This window comes from Carettochelys insculpta, chromosome 5, assembly GCF_033958435.1.
Source record: "Carettochelys insculpta isolate YL-2023 chromosome 5, ASM3395843v1, whole genome shotgun sequence".
NCBI classification, from domain to species: Eukaryota; Metazoa; Chordata; order Testudines; family Carettochelyidae; genus Carettochelys; species Carettochelys insculpta.
In genome coordinates this window covers 90,116,954-90,136,168 of record NC_134141.1, presented here as the reverse complement: position 1 = coordinate 90,136,168, position 19,215 = coordinate 90,116,954, and the positions used below count along the sequence as shown (strand labels likewise).

Sequence of the window (19,215 nt, the reverse complement as noted above, 5' to 3'; positions counted from 1 at the left end):
AACAGAAGCTGATTTAAATGACAGGTTAAAAACTACAGTTAGTAGTTCTTCAGTTACACTTCTGAGTTCCTTCAGAACTCTTGGGTGAATACCATCTGGTCCTGGTGACTTATTACTGTTTAGTTTATCAATTTGTTCCAAACCCTCTTCTAATGACACCTCAGTTTGAGACAGTTCATCATATATGTTTCCTGAAAAGCATTGCTCAGGTTTGGGAATGTCCCTCATATTATAAATATAAGTGTTAAACCCCTGTGAAAAAAATATTTAAATAATTGATTATAAGCTTATCATTCCTGAAAAAGGAAAAAAAAATTTTTTTCACATTATACTTGGCTCAGTTAGCTACCATAGAATGAACCAGTAGGTACATCATGGCCTCCACCAAGGAGCCTTGCTAGACTAGCTCAGCCCTTAGAGGCTCAGGTAAATGTTGCTTTTATTGTAGTGTGGTTTTAAAAATATATATCTTGAAATAAAACATATTTTTCAAGTTGATTAAAAACTTGCATGTAAACCTCACAGCCATGCTAAGTGGATATTAATCTGGAATCTAGTCTTTTCAGGTTCATGTTTGTCAGAATCTTAAATGATCTTTTGATGCTTTGAGGGCACTTAGCTGTCCTGATCATGTAGTAGATCTTTGAAGGTTTTTGATATGACAGAGCATTGGTGAGCTGCTCTCACATGGTTTGTTATGCCTAGAAGATAAAGTTTTATTGGCAGTGTTCAATAATTACATGTAATCAAGGAACTTGAAATGAGGATAGCATCTTTCAGTATTTTAGTCATCCATGTTGTCCAAAGTATACGCACAGCTTCTTGGGAAGGTATCTTCTAAATCTAGAGCAGAGTGTCGTTGCTATGTTGATGATACATATTCCTTGTCCTTGAAAATATGTTGCCCTGGATGGCATTGTCAGCTAAATGCATCAAATTTCTTTATCCTTCCCTCGAGAAGAACTCTTTCTGTTGGGTGATGATCACTGTGTTAATACTTTCCTCATCTCGGTGTCCTGCTTGTTAAGGGGATTTATTTAAGGATGATGAGCAAAGCTAAGCATGACTTTTCTATGGACATGGAACAAAAGTGGTGTTCTGAATCTGCACAGTTTTTTCAAGCAATAATATTTCTTTGTGATAAAATCTGAACAGCAACATTAGCCTTAACTATAATAATTCCCTCCTTACAGGAATAAGTTGTAGATTCTGGTCTCAAGCCTTATCTGGGTACGTATGTGAGCTGTGATGTCACATACATTTTAAGGGTCTCACAATAGTGCTTTTATTATGGTGGATTTTTGATACCCACAGAAACTAAGGACCATCACTAGAGTCCTACCAAATTCACGGTCCATTTTGGTCAATTTCACAGTTGTAGGATTTAAGAAAAACTTACATTTCATGATTTCAGCTATTTAAATCTGAAATTTCCAAGTGTTGTAGAAGGAGCTGTAGGATGGTTCACAAGGTTATTTTGGGGTGTGTGGTTGCGGTACCGCTACCCCTTTGCTGCTGCTGTTGGCAGCAGCACTGCCTTCAGAGCTGGTCTGCTTGGAGAGTGGCAGCTGCTGGCCAGGATCCCAGCTCTAAAAGCACCACCAGCAGCACAGAAGTGAGGATTGTTGCCACTTATACACTGCTGCCTGCAGACCTGGGCCCTCAGTCATCAGCTGCCACACTGGCTGCCCAACTCTGAAGGCAGCACAGCAGAAGTGAGGATGGTAAGATATGGTATTGCCCCTTATTTCTGTGCTGCTGCTGGTGGGATGCTGTGTTCAGAGCTGGACACCTGGCCAACAGCCACTGCTCTGCAGTCACCCAGCCCTGAAGGCAGCACAGAAGGGGTGACAATACCATGACCATTGGCTGATTGTGCTTTTTTGGGGCCCTGGGACAAAGCAAGTCGGGTGGTGGGGGAGGGGGCTTTTCTGGCCATCTGGTGATACTGCCAGGTAGCCAGGGCTTCCTTGCTCCATGAAAGGAGAGCTGGGGGAGTGGAGTAAACCCTGCACTCTGACTCCACTCACCAGGAGGAACACCAGGAAGGCAGAGTAGGGCTTGGGTGCACCCACTTTCCTGGGGGCCCTGGACATTGGCTCTGTTGGTCCAGTGGTTAATCTTCCACTGATCATGATCCTCTAAAATAACCTTATGACTCTTCCTTGCAACTCTACTTTGGGTCAGTACCCCCAGTGTGAGAAACATTTGTCTCCCTCTGCATTAAATCATTATAATATAGGATAAAAGCACACAAAAGCCCAGATTTCATGTGAGGGAGGCCAGATTCCACAGACTGATGTTTTTTCATGGCTGTGAATTAGGTACGGCACTAACCATCACAGACCTCACCACTGTCCTTTCCCAGTGTAAGTTGCACATCTTCAACCCTCCTTCTCTTGTATAAATACATAGAAACATTGACATAAAGTGAAAAAAACAACCCTACCAGAAGAAAACACGCCTTATATACTATGATCCTTTTGGGAATAAAATGGGAGAATACAAGGAGCACTGCAAATGATGTTGGGGAACAGAGGCTTATTTCTGCCAGAGCCTACAGCACTCATGATCCAAGTATACCCAAACCGCAAAGAGCTTCCGTGTCGGTGAATGAAGTACCATGGGAACTATGTGAATTAATGACTTTATAAGTGTTAGGCAGGGCACCTAATACATTAGTGAAAGATATCAAATACTAAGTGATGAGGGTAATATAAGAACCAAAGTGTGACATTTTCTGCCCTCACGGCTCTAATTTTTCCTCCACTTGTTTAAATAACACCTTATTTTTGTTCTGTTAGGATGGAATTATGTAACAAATATTGTATTCTTAATTCTTCTCTTTCCCTTCCACCAGTTTAGTTTCCGCTGGAACCACTAAATTTATTTCTCTGTTTACCATTTAAGCATGTGGTTTTGTTCCTATAAATAATGCTGTTACTTTTATCCAGTGGTTTTTCATTTAGCTGTCTGAACATACTTTGAAGAGGTGTCTGTGTAAGAGACAGATTCATTCATTCTCTGTGTGGTTGCACTTTCAGAGATAATTATTTTTATATTTAGTACATAATAAATATCTGAAAACTATGCCATGAATGTCAGAAGAACCACAAATACATTTCTCTGTGCTCAAGAGATGAATGGCTAGTGAAGAATGTGAAAATTCAAGTATTTGCTGCATGTTTTGCTTTCCCTGTCTAAGGAACTGTTTCTCAACCTTTTTTTTTTTTTTAATAAAGTACCCCTTTTTTCAGGAAAAAAGGGGAAAAAAGTACCCCCATTCTTCTGTCATGCAGTTGGGCAAAACCTCCTTCTCTTCTTCAGGTCCTTTCAACAGAGGAAACATACAAAGCACTGTTGCATGATATTCTCCCTGGTCCTGAGCATATACACCTAGGAGGCCATCCAGGGCCTGGATCAGATACCAATGATACCACTGAACCAATTTGGACAAATTCTCTCAAGAGTCATTAATATGCCTGCAATTGGATCAAAACACTTAGCACTGGAGTCAGCAGTGCAAGTGCACCAGACTCTGACCTTGCCTCTGCGTTTGCTACTGAAAATCTCAACACAAACTGCTTCAAGTCCACGTGTGAAAATAGCAGCCCTCCTTTTCCTCAGTATTCTGCTCAGGAGCCTATCTTCATGGTACCTACATGATTCACCGGGACTCAGAGACTTGACAGTTTCAGATCCACGTGAGTCTCTGTTGCTGTCCTCTGCCAAGAAATTTTCTCCACTGTTTGCATACCTTGTACTGCAACTACAGGTGCTGCCCAGGCCCTCTCAAGCATCTAAGATATTTGTTCCACTTATGGGGAGATGTATTCCTTCTCCTCCTTGATGTCAGAGAATTAGGTGATGTTACTTATCTGCCTGCATCACTCCCCAGAACAATCTAACTCTAGTGTGTCTGAAAGGACAGAGACCACTCCCTCAACAGAGACCATAGATATGTCTATGTCCAGTGTATCCAGTATCCAGAATGGTATGGATCTTGGCCTGTACCCCCTTTTCAAAGTCCTATGTATTTGTGGGCCTTGTAGGGGATTCTCTTGACTCTAAGTTCCAGCAGTTCCTCAGGAGACAAAGGCAAGGTCACCCTCATTTTTCAGACTTCCAGAAAGCCACACCAGTCAGTTGCTTCCTGATTCATAGAATGAGCAAGAGAATTTACAGGAAACCAGCTGAAAATTTCTTCCTCTTTGCTAGACAAGAATCCAGCCAAAGTTGTTCACTCCAGTCTGACAATTAACAGTTTTTCCCATTAACTCCTCAGGAGAATACTTGAGACCCTTGCAGTTCTGGTCAGTGTGCTGCAACAGTAATGATATAAACATCTTTTCAGCCTGCACTCATTGGACCCCACTATATTAGCAGACCTGTAAACAATGGCCAGAAAAGCGTGGCTACACATTTTCCATTGACATCATAACAGTAGGTTTGATGATGTGGTTAAGAGTTGTGCAGAGCCATCAGATCAAATTTTCTCATCTTTGGAAATGTTCAGTTTTGTGGCAGACCACAGGCTGTATAGCTGTATGCTATAAAAGCCAGGTAGAAGCCAAGTATACTGGGAAGTTGGGTCAATGCCTTTTTATTCCCCACCCAGGCTCGTAGAGTGTGGCCCTGCAGCTGGGGCTCATTAAGAATCAGCCTGTAGCAAAAAGGCTAATCAGACACCTGTTGCCAGTTAAAGCCTTCTGGCTTGCTGTAAAAGGTTTTCCCCCCATGCAGAAGGAGAGAAGGAAAAAAGGAGCAGACCAGGAAGAGAGAGACTGGAGAATTGAAGTGTTTGAAGAGAGAAGCGGCTCAGCTAGATACAGGGGGGAAAGTGCTAGAGGGAAATGGTGGGAGAAGTGGCCCAGGGAAGAGCTGCTGTGTTTGGCGCAGAGGACAAGCCCCATCTACAGCCTCCCATCTAGGGTCCCTGGACCAGAGCCCGGACTAGTGAGAGGGCCTGGGCTCCTCCTACCTTTCTCCTGGAGAGCTGTCGTAGTGGAAGAATAGGGGCAACAGGACCTTCTGAAGGAGGTCTTGCCTCTTTTCCCCCCTGCTGCTACTCCTGCCCACCGAGCACTGTGACTTGCCTATAATGAGGATGGCTTGGTAAACAGAGATTCTTGCCTCTGGAAAGACCCAAGGTAGTGGAAGGGCCACCATGAGTCTGAGGCACGCAATAAAAATTCACCGAAAAGCACTGAACCCCTACGGGACCAACAAGGCAGTTGTCACAGTTTGTATCAGGAGACACATAACTTAACTATCTGAATCAGTGGATCCTGGAGATTTTGGAGAAGGGATACTCTATCCTACTCTTGTCCCTCCCTCTATCCAGTGCTTCCATCTGGAACCCTCGTCACAAGATTCTGCTCAGGAAGGAAATGGTTTCCCTCCTACACCTCATAGCAGGTATTGTGTCCTTGGAATTCTAAAGCAGGATGGTGTCATTTTTTTTTCCTTGATATTTCCTGGTCCCAAAGAAGAAAGGGGGATGGTGCACTATCCTGGATCACCACCAATTTCAACAAGTTCAGGAGGGTGACTACAGCATATCTGTAACCCCAAAGTCTCTCTAGACTGGTTAACTGCACTCATATTACAAGACACACTTTCATGCTGCAAATACTCCTGCCCCACAGGAAATACCTCAGGTTTTTTTTGGTATTTTTGTTTGGTAGGAAAAGTCTCACCATCATTATAGACTGCTTCCTTTTGGCCTCCATGTGGCAAAGGGTCTTCATCAAATGTTGGTCATGGCTGTGCACATCTCTGAAGGGATGGAATTTAGATTTATATTTATCTCTGTGACTGATGGGAGATCAGTCATTCAGTATATGAACAATTCCATTTGAGCAGTCCTGGCTTTTTTTGCTACCTGAGCTCTGAGTCAGGTCAGACTGAACAGTTCATAAGGAGTAGTGTTGAACTCCTCATTGGTGAAGGCTTGCCTGCCCACAGGACAGATTTCTTACCGTTCTAAATCTCAGATGTGATAGTGTCAGTGTCACCGGACAATCTGAAACTCATTGAATCCATAGTTTCTTGGATCTGCTCAGTACAGTTTGCCAGATATCATCTGCATTCCATGCAAGACTGCTTAAGGTCACAGTATCAACCTGGCAGATACCAGTCAGGTATGTTGCTCACTATTCTCCAAGAAAACTTCTTGATTGGTGGAAAGACCTTTTTCATGTATACCACAGGATGCCCATCTCTTCCCAGCTTAACTAGTGACCATTGACTCCTTCAGATGCAAGATTTCCATTCCACCCAAGAGACCAGCCTTCACATAAATAATCCTGGAATGGAGATGTGGTGTACATAATCTTTTCCCCAGTGCTTTAAGGTGACACAGAACAGATGCTCACTGACGGCACCACAGCAATATAGTATATCAACCAGCAGGCATGAGTTCACTTATTATGGTTATACCAGGAGGCAAATCACCTTTTGAGATTGATATATCCATCACCATGTCAGATCAGCAGCATTACACTATCCTTATCTACAAAACACCTTAATGGAACAACTCAGCCATTGGTACTCAATCATGAATGATCATTCAGGGACTCCATCCTGCGAGATATTTTTGCAGCTATGATCTTCTCATTTGGGAAAAGTTTGGGACCTGTTTTGCCATCTGATCAAACCATTTTGGATAAAAACTTCAGATGTTTTAATTTTCATCTCAACCGGATGATCCATTTACCTGTCTTGTTTCCCAAATTCCATGCCACCCAGGGAAAGTCAAAATGCCACATGTTCAGCATTGTCAGCTTTCTTGCCTACAGTCTGGAAGGACTCTTAGAAGGCTTTGTTGTATCTAGGTTTTTCCTAGCATTTGCTGACAGAATGCAGGGTCAACGTGTCTTTACCCAAATACTGTCAAAATGGATCTTTGATCTTATGCTACATGGTGGCTCATTTGGGCCCATTCCACCAGAACTCAGGCAGCCTCTGCAGTTTTTCTGTGAGATGTCCCAGTGTTAGAGATTTGATGAGCTTAAGCCTGCTTTGACAGAGCTGTCATGCAGTCATTTTTTCCAGCAAACTGTGTAGTAGTGCTTACTGTCTCCATTACAAGTTATCACGTGAGTAATCCAAAATGGAATACATGTGGATGGTCACTTGAAGGAAAGAGGTTACTTGCCCCACAGTAAGTGTGGCTTTTCCGATGTGTTTGGCCCATGTTTCCTGTGTTTTGGGGAATCCTTGCTTAATTACTTTTGGTGAAAATGAAGAAGCTGGAAATGTAAAAGTGGCCGCCTCACCCATTGTGCTCTGTGCTAAGGAATGGTGGAGGGTACAAAGGCAACAACAGACATTGCTACTCAAAAAGATTCTGCTTTCTTTCTCTCTCTCACTAACATGCACACAAGTGGAACATGTCAATACATTACAGAGAGTCAGCTACTGTATCTATGGAAGCCATTCTTTTTCCTTAAAATGTAAAGTTGCTCTCTGCTACTAACAATCTGACAAACTGTTTGAGCACCCATACCTTGTGGTGGTGGTGGTGTTTGTTGTTTATTTGTAGCTGCTTGCACAGATTGAACTTTATTCTATTTTAAAAGCCTTTAGTCTTTTTACCAGGTTGTCTTTAAAGATATGGATTATTAAATGTAGCATACATAGGGGCTGTGTAATTTAGCGTTTTTGCATTTCTTTGCTGAAAGTTCTCATAAGTATTTAATGGACATCTATTTTAGTTATGAGACAGTACACTATGCCAGGTGGAGGGCAGAATTTAAGGGAAAGAGGAAAGCTAGGCAGTGCTCTAGTCTAGCTGGAGCAGTCCTCATCTGTAGCAGCCCGGCCCAGGAGTGCCGTGGACAGCAATGCTCCAGTGTGACCAGAGCAGTCCGGGTCCTAAGCATCCCCACCTGGGAGCATTGCGGGCAGGGGTCTTGCATCTGTGGTTGGAGGGCAACCCCCATTTAATCACTTAAACTTAATGTTTAACTGGTTAATTACTTTAATGGGATTTTAAACCCCTAATCAGAAGTGGAAGGAGCAGGATGATGTCAATTAAATCTTTTTTTTCTGTGTGTGCGCGTGCGCACGTGTGTTTGTGAGCTATGATGTGTGTCTTAAGGCTTTCTTCATTAGCCAGACAACATTAATTGCCTGAATCTGAAATGTTTTCATGATAGAAATCTTTGAGGCTGCCACATGGAGTTTTCCTACACATTTACACAGCACTGTTCTTTTTAAATTATTATTATTATTGCTATTGATATTGATTATTTGTTGTTTAGAGCTCATCATCTCTTTGGAAGGGCAATACTGCAATCCTTGTTTGTTTAGGACTCTCTCTCCCTTCTAATTTTGTTAATTGGAATGCTTAGCTAGATTCCTACAAATGTGAATATGTAGAGGCCATCTTAAATAAGATTATATGAAGAAAGATATAAAATGAGTCTCTTAATGCTGCATCAGCAGATTCAAATTACTCGCATGTCTTCCTCTTTGCCTTGGTATTATATTCCCAGGCATAGCACAACAAAGTGAGACAGGTAGAGACTGCAAGATAGCCTGTTACGTCCTGGGTCCCAAACAGAGCTATAAGAGGAACCATGTAGTCCCAATGGGCACTGCTGATTTAGAAGGCTCTCAATGGTAATTGGCACCCCAAAAGTATGATGTAGTCAGTGTAGTCTCTGGTGACTAGTATGCATTTCAAAAATCAGTACTGCATGTGTATTTTAAAAACAAAACAAAATGAGTATACACCCAAGAGTGGTTATAATATCTTAGTCAAATAATAAATTATAAGTATGAAACATTGTATAAGATCTTTTTAAACTGAAAACAATACCACAAGAATTTCATAGAAACACACAAAACTGCATTTCCTAGCTTTGTTTGTTTGTCATATCCTCAACATTATGAATGTAATTTTTTGTACATGACTATTGTATAGTATATTCAGTGTCAGTGTTTAAATAGGTCTAGTTCATTTGTCAGTTTGGTTAAATTTGGAACTTTCCCCTTTTTATGTTGGATGTCTCTGTTCCTTCATTTGTTTTGTCTTGCCAAAACTGGCAATGCCCTTGCTGCTTTTCTTTCTGAAACCACTGCTAATACTGTAAAGGTCAATGTTTCACGGTACTGTGGATTGAAAAAATAAAACATCCACAAATATTCTTGACCTTATATTCACTATTGGGTTAATCTCTGGTCAATAAATTTGTCAGAGGGCATGTTTGTTTCACGTTAATTTTTTGTTGGTGGGAAAAAAAACCCCACATTTCTTTGGCTGAAGACATGTTCATTGTTGGACAAGTAATCTTGAAAACTATTGAAACAAAATAATGGCTATGCTGAGAATGAGATAGTTTCAGCTCAACTGCATCTTGGCTGTTAGTTTTTCCTTTCTGTCAATATACCTATAGGATATGTTGGAAATATTGAAGTGTGACAATTTAGATGAGTTAAACACCTTTATTGTTTTCCTGAGCACATATACATCTGAATGGTCTTATTTACACAGTGTTAGGTTGCATGTTGATTTATTGTAAATTAATGTAAGTGGAGTGTCACTGTTTTTTGTATTTCTCAATGCCAAAGATAATTCAATTGCATGACATTTATTTTTGCATGTTATTGAATCTGTTTGTATAAGTCTGTGTATAACGTGTCCTGTGGTTTATGCATGCTGCACTAATCTCTATGTTAAATCTGTCCCTTCTTTATTCAGAGCATGCTGTCTAGGTCCTTTAATTCCAATTATGCTGCAGTTAGCAGTTTTCACTATGGCAGCTCTAGGGATCTGCATGGCAGCCAGGGTAGTGTTGCCTTGAGTGCTGCAGACAGAAGAAGTTCTGGTGTGCACATTGTTCGTGTGAGTACCAACAGTAGGCTATTGCAATATATAAAGGGGGAAAAAGAAACTTGAAGTATGTTTTTATATTAGTAATTAGGGTTGTTCCTTTATAAATGGAATGCACTGTCATAAAAATAGTTTAAAGTTGTATTACAAGTTCTTGGGCACTGAAACCATACACTTCAATTACTTTGAGTTCATATGCTCTACTTTCTTCACAAGGTGATACAACTTATAAAAGAAATTATTTTTCTAATTGGCTTCCACATATGGATACTTGTGAAGATCTAAGACTGTTTTCTGTTTTACCCTTCTCTGTAAACAAAACTATAGATGATGATCCTTTTGTGTCTGAATTTGATACAGATCTAAAGACACCCCAGCTGGAATTTATCCATTTCTGTTTCAATATTTGGTAAAACAAACCTTATTTAAAATGCTTAGAGGCAGTCAAATTAAGTTGATACATAGGTTGGCAAGAAGAATGAAGAAAGCCTCAACATTGAATAACCTGAATCTTTTGTTTAAATCTAACAGTTAAGTCAACAAGAGGTTTTATGAACCTACAAGTCCATTCATTGTTCATCTTTCTTGTGAACCATCTGTGATATGTGGCTCTAAGACTTTCAACAGTTGTGATTTTCTTTTGAAAGTTGAGGTGAAATTTGATGGCTCTCTGGATGTTGATAAGCAGGATTACATTCTCCATGCAAACTCAAGTGATTAACATTCTTCAGAAATAAATTACAAAATTGAGCAATTTATTCTAATCTTTAAGAAGTTGTGAGACACTTTGATCAGTTGAAGAAATATGTGCTCACTTATTTCTATCCTGTTTAAAGCATCCCCAGACATTCACCCCAGGAGAACCAGGCCAAGAGGATGTATTCATTTCAGGACAGCAGAACTACTCATGTGGCACACTTAGTGTCAAAGATGTTCCTCCAGAGAGCATGAAGAAAGTAGCTGCACAGGTAATGGCTTATATGCTGTAAAAGTCATCCTTCACAAAAATGTATATCTGAAACATAGTGGAGTAGGTAAACTTGGAATTATCCATTTGTTTTAAAATCTAAAATGCTAGTTTATTTTCACCCAAGTATTTGTATTGAAATAATAAATCAGATGGTCTTAAAAGATCGTTCTTGGTATAAGAAATCATTTCATTGGAATAACAGAATGATTTGTTTGTTTTATTTTCTTGTGTTCAGGGAAAGTTAATGGGGAGGGGTTTTAATAATAGATTTCCCAATAACAGAGAGTGTGCATATTGCAGGCAGAACCCTGCATATGGTACACAAGTTTAGCATTCCTTTTTTATTTTTTTTTAGTCATCATTCATTTATATATAATCGGAAAATTGGACTGGTAAACTGCAGGCTCTGGGGAGTAAAATTCTGTATTTGCTTCTAAGAGGCATAGTACAGAATTTGTGGCTGGGGATGAAAGAGTAAGGAAGCTTTAAGACATCTTTCCACCTTTCTGTTTTGGAGTTACTCTAAGAGTTTTTGAAATGTTTTCAGAAACATAAGATTACCTGAGAACTGAGGTTACGACAGCTTCCCTGGGTTGCCCCATAGGTTGTAGCCAGCGTTCCCTCTAATTTTTTTCCATCCATGGGCGGAATAGATTTTGCATGCACCAAGGCATGAGTAGATGGGCACCACCAATGCTGCCAGCTGCAGGTTGCTGTTGGCATTATGCTTATCAGCTGGGCGGCATCTGAATCTCACCTGGGCAGTTGCCCAAGAGCTCAGCTTACAGGGAACACTGATTGTAGCACTGTCCAGAATCTCCTCAGTGTGGCTCTGACTCTGACATGCCCCTGTAGTCTTGCCTCCAAGAACCTCTCCCTAAGCCCCAGTTTGTGAAGGGGTCCTTCCTGGACTGCGTTATGGGGGAAATCCTCCTCCAACCAGATGTGAAACTTGTATGTCTGCTTTATTCTATTCCATCCCCTTTTTTTGCAGTATAAAGAGATCAGAATTGGGGATGCAGATTTCATCTGAGAACTGTAATGATATGCAGAATCATACAGACAAAAAAAAATTATATCATATAGTTAGAAGTTACAAAATAATTGAACAACTGATTTTCCCCAGATGTTAAATAGTGCCCTCTTTAATTAGTTTGAGAAATTGTATACTGTATTAAGAATAAATTTTTAATTAGAAAAATGATATAACAGTCACTGTCTAAGAATCTGTTAGTACACCCTAAGGACTCTTACTTGAAAGTATCCTGGTTTGGAATCCTGTGAATCTTTCCTTTTAGACCTGGTTCCCAGCTGCAGCAGTCTGTGTGCCAACTCAGGTATTTTGCAGGCCCGGCCGAGATTGGTCCTGGCCAGGCTTACTTTCCAAAACAGATAACACAGCAATCCAAACAGCCTTTTCAAAACAAAGTATTGTTTAATCTTAACAATGGAAACAAACCAAAACAGAAAAAGGGTTTGTTAATCTAGTGATGGGTCTACTTGCATCTGTCTCACTTCTAGTGTTAGGTAGGCCTATCTTACTGCAGACACCTCAGCCCCTGCAATCTGAGTTCACCCTATCTCAAAATGTCATCTTATCCCTTCTCTTCCTGTACCTTTCAAGTAGGCTATGGTTACATTACAGCAATCTATTAACAGAAGTCACTGTTGGAAGAGATTTCCCAACAAAAGTTCTGTTGACAGAGTGCAGTTACACACAAAAGCCAAGCGGAATAGCGCTCCACTATGTCGATGGAGCAGCTAGACTGCCTGGCAACTCTCTCAACAAAACAGGAACCCAGAAGCACAGCAGACAGGGCTGCCGATTGTTGTGGATGCCATGTCTGTCAAGAGAAGAGCATCCACACAGCTTTTTTGTTGATAGAAACTGTCGACAGCAGCGTTATGCCTCATGGCTGGGAGGCAAAACGCTGCCAGTGAAAGTGCTGAGTTTTATTGACAACATACATTTTGTGTGTGGACATTCCAGCAGTTTTGTTGACAAAATCAGGGTTTTGTTGGCTAAACTCACTAGTGTAACAGTAGACTTAGGGTATCGGGGTATCAAACGGAGCCCTCAAAGTGATTGATTGTGGGGTGGGGGTTTTTTTCTCCCCCATAGGCTATGTCTACACTAGCCAAAAACTAGTTCGAAGTTTACTAATGAAGCGCTGAAATACATATTCAGTGCCTCATTAGCATGCGGGTGGCCGCGGCACTTTGAAATTGACGTGGCTCGCCGCCATGCAGCTCGTCCAGACGGGGCTCCTTTTCGAAAGGACCCCAGCTACTTCGAAGTCCCCTTATTCCAATGAGCAGATGGGAATAAGGGGACTTCGAAGGAGGCGGGGTCCTTTCAAAAAGGAGCCCCGTCTGGATGAGCCGTGCAGCGGCAAGCTGCGTCAATTTCGAAGTGCTGTGGCCACCTGCATGCTAATGAGGCGCTGAATATGTGTTTCAGCGCTTCATTAGTAAACTTCGAAATGGCCATTTGCATGGCCATTTCGAAGTTTTTGGCTAGTGTAGACACAGCCATAGTGTCAAGAACTGGCATAAAAGCATTAACGGGTCACTATCTACTCTTTTTGCATATTGTAGCTAACCCATCTTGAATTAACTCTTTGTATACATACAGTAAACATCACAGTAACAAACAGGAGACAATCATAAAATATTGCAGACAGCTCCCACTTCCTTCATGGTAACACTAGCACCACCTGATGCAAAACACATGTTGCTTGTGTGTTCAGCCAGTTGCATCTTAATATGGACAAAAATAACTTTCTGATCCTGTTAAATACTATACAATTGAGCTAAAAGGAAGTGAGCTGGTTAAGCACTGGAATAAATTGCATAGGGAGGTTGTGGAATCTCCATTCTTAGAGATATTTAAGAGGACATTAAATAAACTTTTCTCATGGATGATCTAGATGGTGTTTGGTCCTGCCATGAAAACAAGGGACTGGACTTGATGACCTCTGGAGGTCACTTCCAGTTCTAGCATTCTATGGCTCAATATTTTATTCACTTCCAGTCAACTATATTTGTGCAAACCTGTTGAAAGCAGCTGGGCAAATTTTGGCTTGTATAACCTCACTCAGGAGAGGGTCTGTGAGACAGAAGACGGTAGACACAACATGAATTTTCTTATCTACTTCAGTTATTTGCAATTTTGAGAGAGTAAAACTTCTAGTATTTGGACATCCTAGTATGATATATCTGACACATTAACTCAGCATAGCAGAGGTGATCAGTAGACAAATTGAAGATTATAGTGGTTTTGGAATGGGAGAGTGCGAGACAGGAAGTACCAGGGTATTCGGATCCTGAGTAAAGGTAGTAGGTTGCTTTTGTTTTGGAGGGTCTGGTGTTCTCATCCACAGGCACTGTCCTCCAGTACAAAATAAGCACTTAAAAGTTCTTCAATTTAAAAAAATTGCTGTGTAAACCAGGCAACATTATCACAATTATTTTAATTAATTAAATACTTAAAGATACTCTATGGCACAAGCTACTTCAGTGTCTGTCAAATCAAATCAACAGATAGTCAAACCAGAGAGCAGCGGTGGAAAGATTCTCACTGTAGTTTTGAAATTAAGATTCTATAAAGTCTTCAGTTTTAAAGGCTTTAGTGGAAGAAGTTTTCCATGCTAAGGCAGGGGAAAACATACCCAACAGTAACGTAATTGTAGTTTATTTAATAAACATTTTGACATAATGTTTACACCTCTGTGATTAGTACACTTCTTGTGTAAAGAATATTTCAGAACTGGAGCTGATATGCAAATTATATGAAAAAGTCTACACAATTTAGCAATATAAACCAAATGTGATACTGTTAGGAGCATCACCAAAAAACACCGGTTAGAATGAATTATGGGAAACAAGTGTTTAAAAAGTAACAGAAACCAGCCTACTCTGTTAGCCAATAACAGGTCAAAGTTAGCTTTGCTTTTCAGGCTTGTCTGCATAAGTTATTACTGATAATTGTAATGACAGTATAGTTTAGTGGCAAGTCATTTAAAACTGAGGTTTAGTAATGCTCATGAAAATTCTGTGACCAGTCAAGCATGAGAAGTGTTGAAGCAATTGAATAAAAATTGAGGATTCTTGTTCTAAAATGTTCTGATATAAAGATGATTCATGTTTTATTCAGATACCTTTGACAAATGGGCAGATGTGCCAGCCTCCCAGGCCTCAGCCAAACTATAGTCAAGTCCATCACCCTCTTCCCCAGGGTTCTGTGGCAAGACATCCTTCAAGAGAGCAATTAATTGATTATCTGATGCTGAAAGTTGCCCATCAACCTCCCTATACCCAGTCACATTATTCTACCAGGCAAGGTCATGATATGGGAAAGCAAGAGGTAAGGATAAAAAATATGTTATAGTCAAGAGGAAAGGCTTTTAATACGTTTCAGTATATTATTTCTGTCTTATTGGGTAGCCAGAAGTGCAAGAAGGTATTATTTTATTTGCTACTGCTATTACTACTAAATGGGTAATGACTGAAATAGTTTAGGAATTTAACTGCAGCAAGAGAGAACTGTAGCTTACTGGAGTTCTGTTATCCTACTCCTAAAGAAGAAATGGTTGCCTGAAATCCTACCTTCAATTTGACTTTAATCTGTTTTGTCTCCTTTCTTGTGATGGGTATATTGTAAAGAGAACTAAACCTTTTTATCAGACATTAGTTAGGATTTTAGGTAGTGCATAGTAGTAGTAAAACTCAAAATATCTGTGGTCAATTTCACAGCTACCTAGACTATTAATACTCACCAACATGGTAAAATGACCAACATATTTGACATACTTAAGAAGCCTGGGGTAGAAGAAGGTGACTTTCACAGCAGCCCAGAAAACTTAATAAAATTTTGTTTGTGACAGACCACAACAGGGAAGTAAGTCTCAAGCCAAGGACTGGACCAATCATGAAGGGCATCTTTCCACCAGACATCTTTTGAAACAAGAGCTGTTAATTAAATTGTCTTGAGTGATCACAACTACAGTTGTATTATAATATTCACTCTTGAACCTGTGATACCTCAAAGATTACTGCAAGATTTGCACTTGAACAAATTGATTAGGGCAAGCACAGAGATGTGGCTTTTTGACATGAATTAAAACAGGAAAACCAAGCTTTTGTCTAAAGCACTGAAGTGACTGGCTATTTTGTTGGCCAAGGCTGTGGAGTGGTTTGTTATCAAGCACAACCCAGTGCAGATGGAATCACAAACTCTCCAAATATATACTTATAGTTTGCCATAAGCTATGAAAGCAAAATATGGTTTTGGCTTCATTCAGCCAGGCGAGGGCAGTGAATAGATTAAGACTGGTGAGGACATGTTGCAAGAACAGTCTAAGTCCCCTGAATTACTTCTAGTGCACCAACATACATATCAAAAGATATCCAGACTGGGGAGGTTCAGTACAGTTCAGGAATGTTTATCTATTAATTTGCTGATAAATAGCTGGTATAAGGATAATAGGATTGTCCTGCCAGCATGCTTCCAGGGAAGAGTAATGGAGTGTCTTCATGGTAATGTTTTGGTTGAGTTTGGCTGTAGAATGTTAAAAGTAGCCGTGTTAGTCTGGATCTGTAGCAGCAACGAAGGGTCCTGTGGCACCTTATAGACTAACAGAAAAGTTTAGAGCATGAGCTTTCGTGAGTAAACTCACTTCTTCAGATGCTGGTCCAGAAGTGAGTTTACTCACGAAAGCTCATGCTCTAAACTTTTCTGTTAGTCTATAAGGTGCCACAGGACCCTTCGTTAATGTTAAAAGTGGGTACCTAACTGTGAAGAAAGGGAAGGCACCAGCAAGTAGAGGCAAAACTCCTTTAGAAGAAAGGTCTTGATCTAGCAAGCCTTGAGAGTTAATACAGATTTATTTGAAAGGCCAGTTACCAGAGACATCAGCTGCAAGTAGATATTTCCTGCCAACACATGACACCATCTCAGAGTATGAGAATGGCACAGCCACTGGGGGAAAAAAAGGAGTGACACACTTAAGGCTGCCCTAATAAAATAAACAGTGTTGCAGATTGGCCCAGCAAGCTCCATCTACAGTGATCAGGGAAAGAATTTTTGAGTCATGGTTACTACATAAATTTTGCAGACAACTACAGATAATCAATGTGGGGACTGGTATTGCCCGCCCTACAATGGCAAAGTATGGCTTTTTTTTTCCCCACTCATGGGGAAATTTCAGCACAAGTGCGGAATGCCCCTTGTAGATTCCTCACCCCCTTACTCTAAATAATTAATTCAGGCGGGGAGGTGAGAGGAAACCACAAGAGATCTTGCCTGTGGTTATACATTTCACCAACTGGATGCTGGTCGTTCAGACTAGAGCAGCTAGCTGCAGAGAAGGAAGAGGGCATAGGCTGCCTTCCCAAGAGTGACCCACTCTAAGGGTCAGAGAAGAAGGTATAGGAGATGGGTGGTGGGGAAGAAATAAACATAGCAGAGCACACAAGGCTGCTCAGGATCACACAGACCAGATTACGGAAGGGCAACAGACTGGGGTGGGGGCACAGAAGCTTTTGAGGTGACATTGAGCTTAGTGGGAGTAGGGTTGCAGGGCTGCAAGAGAACAGAAGGAAGAGCGGGTGCAGAAACACCTGGGGACAGGGACAGACGTGCCTGACTGAATGGGAGAAGATAGGGATCAGCCAGGGTGTGCATGGGGAGGTGCCCTAATTTCTTAACAGTTCTTTTCCCCCTCACCATCAGAAAAACCAAGCATGTTCCATACTTCTCCCCCACACCCACAGTCCTCCAGCTTCACTCACAGATTCATTCTCAGCAATTACTTCCTTCTCCTTCAACTCCTCTATTACGTGGGACTTCCCAAAGCCTTAGCACTGCTTCTATTTGGGAGAGTCCAGTTTGCGTGAGCAAGAGACAGAAAAGGGAGTAACTTTATGTAGAAGAGGGAGTGCTTATTTACCAGGTGCACAGATTAGTTAAATCATTTGAGGGGTATATCTCTATATTTCTAGATTTACAGCCTTAGTTGGTGTGCTTTAAATCTACCATAAAATGTGTGTATTATGGCTGTTTTTATGTTTTAGTATACTCTTACTGGAAATCATATTTGATATACAATTATAAGTAAACTGCAGAGTGGGCTCCTAAATACTGTTGTGTATTTTGTTAGTTTAAAGGCTGTTTAGTACTAATTGTATCATGGCATCTGTGTGAACATTAATCAGTGCTCTAAGAGGAAAGTTTGCTTTTTTTATAGTTGATATTTTGGGTATATGGTATGCCTGTTTCCATATTCAAAACTTTCTTGTAATAATATTAAAAATGGTAAAAGGAGAACCCTGAGATGGTGGCCATAAGTTGTTTTTTTGGTTACAATTCCAAATAAAGCATTTAGACCATACGATATAAGTAATTCAGCATTTTATAGTGCTTTGTTTCTGTGGCTTTGAGCTTTCAGTGTAGTTTGTTTTATTTTGTTAGATTCGAGTGAGAATTGAAAAAGATCCAGAGCTAGGATTTAGTATATCAGGAGGAGTTGGCGGTAGAGGAAACCCATTCAGACCTGATGACGATGTGAGTATTTCATAAATATGTAACTGTTTGACATCTTTTGCCTTTAAAACTACTCTTCAAATCGATTTATGTGCTGTACTTTAAATTATGATAACCTGTCAAGTTTCACTTCCTTGGTTCACAAAACACTATTTCATATGCACTTGTAAGGCTTTTAATTGGAACTTGAGCATTTATATCGTACTTCTAGTGCTCAAAACACTAAGAGGTTTATTAAATGACTAAACTAAAGCTGAAAGGTTAAGTAAGTTGCCTAATACAGCTATGTGAGTCAGTGTTGGGTAAGATAAGAGCTCAAGCGCTCAATCTGTTCCAGTTCTCGAGACCACACTGCCTTTCCAAATAGTATTGGTGGGAACTAAGAGATTATCTCCAATATTTCTTCCTCTCCAACAGCAGCACCAACAGCTGCCATGGACCCTGAGGCAAGATGAGAGAGGAGCTTGGCTTCATACCCCAGAAGGGGTGGGGCCAGAAGCAGTCAGCCCTCAATGTTGCCCAGACCAAGGCACTGGCCCCAACCCCACTCCCTGACAGCCACGCACAGCCAGAGCAGCGCTGCTGCAAGGTTTCAGAGGAGCCCAGAGCTGCAGCTGCCATTGCTGCCAAAGTGGCAGTGGTGGTGGCCAAAATTCTGGGATCTGCCCTTTAAGTATTGTTACTGTCCGTCGACATAACAGATGGAAAGAGCAATGGCATTAACCTCTCCATGACCATGGATTTTTTTTTTTTTGTTTTCAACTACTAGTAACTATGGAAAATCCAAATGTGCTATTGCTGATTACTTTAGGTGCTATAGAATAAAGTGCGCTAATCACTTCACAGGCATGTAAGAGAATC

General features: G+C 40.7%; 1 protein-coding gene across 7 annotated transcripts in view; it reads left to right on the top strand.

Annotated features, from left to right (window-relative positions):
• Positions 1-19,215, top strand: part of ERBIN (erbb2 interacting protein) — a 161,361-nt gene that overhangs the window by 137,959 nt on the left and 4,187 nt on the right. For 5 of the 7 annotated variants that reach the window (XM_074995489.1, XM_074995490.1, XM_074995493.1 and 2 more), the window contains 4 exons: positions 9,710-9,853; positions 10,678-10,809; positions 14,968-15,177; positions 18,283-18,375. In XM_074995489.1, the coding sequence (XP_074851590.1) occupies positions 9,710-9,853; positions 10,678-10,809; positions 14,968-15,177; positions 18,283-18,375 (579 nt within the window). Of the gene's footprint in view, positions 1-1,193; positions 1,855-9,709; positions 9,854-10,677; positions 10,810-14,967; positions 15,178-18,282; positions 18,376-19,215 lie in introns of those variants that run through there. The other 2 variants (XM_074995494.1, XM_074995495.1) reach the window with 2 other exon arrangements.